Source organism: Nyctereutes procyonoides, unplaced genomic scaffold (assembly GCF_905146905.1).
Source record: "Nyctereutes procyonoides isolate TBG_1078 unplaced genomic scaffold, NYPRO_anot_genome, whole genome shotgun sequence".
NCBI classification, from domain to species: domain Eukaryota; kingdom Metazoa; phylum Chordata; class Mammalia; order Carnivora; family Canidae; genus Nyctereutes; species Nyctereutes procyonoides.
In genome coordinates, this window is record NW_026575139.1 from 32012443 (window position 1) to 32018442 (window position 6000).

At 49.1% G+C, this 6000-nt stretch overlaps 1 protein-coding gene across 4 annotated transcripts in view; it reads right to left on the bottom strand.

Annotated features, from left to right (window-relative positions):
• The window catches only part of GPHN (gephyrin), a 636471-nt gene extending 634774 nt beyond the window's left edge, over positions 1 to 1697 (bottom strand). For all 4 annotated transcript variants that reach the window (XM_055303645.1, XM_055303644.1, XM_055303642.1 and 1 more), the window contains exon 1: positions 1569 to 1697. In XM_055303645.1, the coding sequence (XP_055159620.1) occupies positions 1569 to 1632 (64 nt within the window). In that variant the 5' untranslated portion in view covers positions 1633 to 1697. The remainder of the gene's footprint in view (positions 1 to 1568) is intronic.
• Between the last annotated feature and the right edge of the window lie 4303 nt (positions 1698 to 6000).

Here is a 6000-nt window from a genome sequence, read left to right on the forward strand (position 1 = left end):
CAAGGCAACAGTGTCAGCACCAAAAGAAGAGAACAGCGCATCATTTGATTTTTGGGGGGTTCCCTTCCCTGCAACTGGTTTAGACTAGCTTCTCCATCCCAGGGGCTTTCGATTAGGAAAATTCAATAAATCACCATTAATAACTGGAAGGAATACCAGGGCAAGGCAATCCTTTTATTTAAGACAGGAAGGGGTGCCAACGGTATCTCCTCAGCAGCCAAATTAAGCTTTAGAGCTCAGTATCTACCGACTGATTTTTTTCTCTACCTAATAAAAGCAAGTCTCATCCAATTTAGTCCCTTCCCGAGCACCGTCTCAACCTGTCAGAATTTGACAAGATGAAAAATAAATAAATGAATAAATAAATAAAAGAGTGAGGGGCGGGGGACGGGGGAGACACAAGGATTCCCGTCTACATCTCTTCTTTTTCCGAAATCTCAGCGGTGTGTCTCGGATTTCCTTCATTCCCAACTAAGCCCTCAGATTCCAAATATAGTTCTTTAACCCCCACCTCGCCACTGGATTACACATAAACCTTGCCAATTACAGAGCCACGGCTGAAACCCCTACAAACTGGCTTGCTCTTCATCTCGGAAGTCATGCCCTGCAGCAACTGCCTATCGCCGAACGGAGAGATATTACCCAAATACAACGCAACGGAATCAGACATGCAGAGCACACACACGGCTCCTGCGAGGGAGGGAAACGAGACCCAGGAAAAGTGCGCTCCTCACAAGCCTCGGGACCATCCGGAGAGGGGGCGGCGAGTGGGGGGGGGGGGGTTACTAGAAGGGAGGGGGACACAGGAGCCCAAGTCGGGGAATCCTACTCTCTCAAGTAAAAAGCTCCAGCCGCAGGGTGCAGCCCGTCCCTCTAAGAAAACGAAGGGGTGGGCAGCGGGCCCTCTGGTCGGGGAGGCGGAATGCGGACACTTTCCGAGGTCTGAGAACAAGCGGTGTCCTACCTCTGGAGAGACCAGGAGTGTCCCATGGGTGGCCGAGGGGGTGCCCCGCGGGCCAGGGGCAGCCTAAGGCAGAGCAGAGTTTCGCCCGACTGTCACCCGTGTCGTGTTCGGCCGGTGCCTCGGGCAGGCACGGCCAGGGCGGTGCGGGGCCGCCGGAGGAGGGGGAGGGGAAGGAGGGGGTGGACATGGGAATCCCCCCTCTCTGCGCTGAGCAGTGGCGGAGGCAGCGCGCCGGCCCGTCAGTCAGAGCGGCGTGCTTCTGGCTGCGGGGCCGGGATCCCGCCGCCCGCACCGGCAGCAAGGAGCCCCGCAGCGCCCGCCGCACCGCACCGGCCCCTCAGTCCCCCGGGGCCAGGGACTTCGGCTGCGAAGGCACCGGGGCCTGACGCCCCGCGGGCCGGCTCCAGCTCCCGGGGGAGGGGGGCCCGCAGGAACACCCCAACCTCCGTCAGCTCTCAGCGGTTGTAAAACGCCCGCCCCCCCCGGCCCCCTCCTCAGCCTTCCCTCCTCCCGAGGCCGCAGAGAAGAAGTCACCACAGGCGAGAAGCCCGAGACTAGTCGGGGACAGCGGCCGCGGCGGTCCAGGACCTCCTTCCCCGGTTACCTGTGAGGACTCCGACACGGATCTGATGGTCGTGGTTAGTGAGGATCATTCCCTCGGTCGCCATGTTTCCCAGCGCAGTCACCGCACTGACAGGAGCCGGGAGAAGCCGGAGCCCGGAGCGCGCGGGCCGGGAGCGCGCTCGCCTCGGAGAGCGCGAGAGCGAGAGCGCCCGAGGAGCTCGCGGCGAGCGGAGAAGGACGGGAGGCGGCCAGGCTCTCCGCGGCCTGCGCGGGGTAGAGGCCGGGCCGGGAGTGCGCGAGTCCCCGGCGTGGGGGGCGGGGGGAGGGGGCGGAGTCAGGGCGCGCGACCCCGAGTCCGGGTCGGAGGCGGCTCGCGGCGGGTGGGGGTCACGGCGGCCGCGGGGCCGGAGCGCGCGGAGGCGGCCGAGTGAGGCGGTGGAAACCCGGCCGGCTGGCTAGCAGGGGAGTGAAGGGAAAGGAGTGCACACGCTCGGCCGGCTGCGGGGGCGGGCTCGGGGGCAGGGGCGGAGCTACACCGCGAGGCGTGGAACTCGTGGAGAGTGAGGGGAGGCGTGAGAGCCCGGCTGCGGAGGACCGGGAGCGGGAAGGAGGCGGCCCAGCCTGGAAAGGCCCGGGGAGCGCTCCTGGGCGCGCGAGTAGCGCCCGATTGGCTGGAGAACGCGGCGCGGGTGCGCGCGAGACACGAACGCAGCCTCGGCTGCGGCCCAGACAGAAGCAATCCCCTGCCGAGCCAGCGCCTCGTCCGCCTCGTCGTTAGTGTGAGCGGCGGGGCGGCTCTCCCAAGGGGACGAGCGGAGGACTCGGCGCGCGGGGCCTCTCCTCGAAGCCCTCGGGCGCGGCCAGCCGACCCCTGAAAGCGCCAGGGCATCTGGAAGTGGCCTGGAAAGCTGCAGGGTGGCCGAACAGTGGCCGCCGAGACCGGGAGACCCCGTGGGGGAAGGAGGGGTTCTCCTGTCCCGCCTCACCTTCCCGCTTGCTTCCTCAGTCGGCTCGCCCGGCCCGGCCGGTGACGTCCGCTTCTCCGGGGCGTCAGGATCCCGTCTCCGAGTCGCTCCCCACTGGACGAGCCTCTCGAGCGGAGCGGAGCATCTTCAATGGGGATACCTGGCTTTTCTCCCTCCCGCTGCCCCCTGGTTTCCTGGCCTTATGCTGCATCACCACGGCCTCTGCCTTTCGATGAAAATCTTAGTGAATCGGAAAGAAGAACATGTTCCTCGCCCCTGAACCACGATCGCAATCCGTGACAGATTTCATTTCAGTATTTGTGGGATGTGAGATTACCATGAAAATAGCTTTTGTCGCCACTTTTCATGTCTCTTTCAAAAATGTGTTATTAATCACCTGTGGCTATTTTCACATCGGTTCCTTAGTCCCTTTCTAGCCCTTTTCAACTTCTGAATTTGAAAAATTCACACATATTTTTTTTTTTCTCCTTCTGTTTTCAGCCCTGGTAAAAATCGAGGTAGCGTAAGAATGAAAAAGCAAAGTGTTAAAAATGCATAATCAACGTATGTACACAATTAAAATCTCAGTTTGATGGTTATGATTGTTATTGTGCCCTTGGAACATGACTTATCCTCTAACTTAAAATTCGTATTGTTATGTATTTCATTTTAAATAATGGGAGTACAAAGGAGATGTTGGATGAAATTGAGGTGGCATTAGAAAAATAGTAAAATAGAGTATGTGTATTGCTAGCATTTTTGACAGGTTAAAAATTGAAGCCAGGGGATCCCTGGGTGGCTCAGCGGCTTAGCGCCGCCTTCGGCTCAGGGTGTGATCCTGAAGACCCGGGAATCGAGTCCCACATCAGACTCCCTGCATGGAGCCCGCTTCTCCCTCTGCCTGTGTCTCTGCCTCTCTCTGTGTGTGTGTCTCTCATGAATAAATAAATAAAATCTTAAAAAAAAATCTTAAAAAAAAATTGAAGCCAGATCATAAAGGATGATTGCACCCTCAAATTTGAAATGATTTTTAAAGGTCTTGAGTTTTTAGGGAATGAAATTCTAAACCTGACTACTAATAGATTCTATAACCTTGAACTAAGTTTGGGATTTTGTAACATTGTAGACTAAATAAGCACCCTCTCAACTTAAGAGTATTCTATAATTTTTCATGGAAAGAAATTAGTATTTTTGTTTTCACAATAAATAAGAGAAAACAAGGGACTTAGACAAACCAGGAGACTCTTAATTAGAGGAAACAAACTGAGGGTTGCTAGAGGGAAGGTCAGTGAGGGTAACTGGGTGATGGGGCATTAGGGGGGTGTAATGAGCATGGGGTGTTCCATGCAACTGATGAATCACTAAATCACCTCTGAAACTAATAATACACAATATGTTAATTAAATTGAATTTAAATTTTTAAAAAGGTAAAAAAAATTAAAAATAAAACAAAGGACTTTCTATATCTATAATGGTGAAATTTAATTGGGAAAGGTGAGAATTAACCCTAAAATATATGGAGGTTTGTTTGCTAAAACTACTAAAACTGCTGAAAAGGGTAGTATTAATAGAAATAAGCTGAACAACTATTAATATGTGCTTATTTTCCAACTAATTTTCCCCAAGTGTATTCATCTCTGCCAAATTTAGCAAGCTGTAACAAAGTTTGCACGGGAAAAACAGTGATCTTACTGTCTAATGTGACTTTTACTGCTGATTATTGACTGAATATTGCAGTATGCACGTGCTTTTTTACTCCTGTTTTATAGTATGACACTTCTTCAAAATTCATCCTGGAATCAAGTGTTATAACAAAGAAAAATTTTCAAACCAAGGTAAGAAGAGAGTAGCATTCCTGAATATTGACAGATGTCTCAGGAATATACTGAAGGAAGTGTCAAAACCAAAAGTGAAAAAGAGTTTCTGGGGTCACACTCTCCTCATTGACATTAGATGTGAACAAGAACAAATTTGGCAATAAATTATCCTCCCCTAAGGCTTATTCCATTCTTGCCTCTTTCCTGATAGGTTAACAGCCACAATTAAAACTGAGTCAATTAAAAATGAGGGCAACATTTTGAAAATATTTAATGCCATTGAATGTATATTTAACACAACAAGAAAAATGGGTGCAAGGTGAAACTCTGGTTGATTTTAACCTATTATTTTCCCCAAAGGAAGCTTATAGTCAAGATGAATTTTAGACTGGCTGAGTTGGACAATGTATTAGTCCCTAGGGCTACCATAACTAAGTATCACAATTTGGGTGCCTGAAAACAACAGAAATTTATTCTCAAAATTCTGGAGCCCATAAATCTAAAATTAAGCTGTCAGCAAAGCCATACTCCCTCTGATGGATCCAGGGAAGAATTCTTTCCTGCCTCTTTCTAGCTTCTAGTGGTTGCCAGCAATCCTCAGCATTCTGTGGCTTGTAGCTGCATCACTCCAGTCTTTGCCTCCTTCATCACATGGCCTTCTTGTCTGTATGTATTTCTTGTAAGGATATCAGTCATTCGATTTAGGGCCCACTATAATCTAGTATGACCCCAGTTTAACTAATTACATCTACAAAGTCCCTATTTCCAAAAAGGTTACATTCCAAGATTCTGGATGGATGTGAAATTTGGAGGGACACTATTCAAGCCAGTACCAGCAATGACAGATTATACTACTATGTATATTCATGAAAACATATAAATTATAAATTCAGTCTGTCAAAAAAAAAGATAAAACGATTTCTTTATAAACTGAGATTTAGAAATTAGACACTTGCTTAGAGAAGACACAGCTCTATAGTAGAGAATACTGGAGAAATTTTTAATACTTGAACTAAATGGTCTAATGCTTTTCCCCCACAAAAGCAGTTTTCTAAATTAAAATTTTGAAAGTCTGAAAATTTTATACATGCCTACTTATGAAATTGACATTCTGCTATTAGTTTTGATGCCTTTGTTGTCTTTTAGTGAAGTGAAGCTGAGCCACCACAGTTGTCCATGGAATTTGATGGCACTTATTTGAAAATAATTAGGACAATGTTTTCCAATGTCTGCCATGTTTATAAAAATAAATTGGAACTTTTCCTTGCGCTTTTGATATTATATTTCTGCTGCCCAGATTTCTGCTGCCCTGGTCTTTTGTATTTCTCTCACCCTTACTCTCTTCCTCTGAAGTCCCTTGCTGGAAATCCAGATGTATGAGAACATTCTGGTTACACGTGACTGATCCTAGCTTAAGCCAAAAGGCTCATGCAGCTATGAATTCTAGACATGTAGTATAGTTTCAGGGTTGGCTGGATTTAGGATCTGAAACCATGTCATCAAAATCTTTCATCTTTGCTTTCTCCTTTGTTGACTTACTTCTCATATTGGTTCTCCTTACTCGGTGGCAAAGTTAGTATTATCCTCTCTAAGCAGTAATTTAGATTAGTAGTTTTCAAATTTGTCTGGGGACACCTGGAGACCCCAAGACCCTTTCAGAAGGTCTTCAAGTAAAAAATATTTTCATACT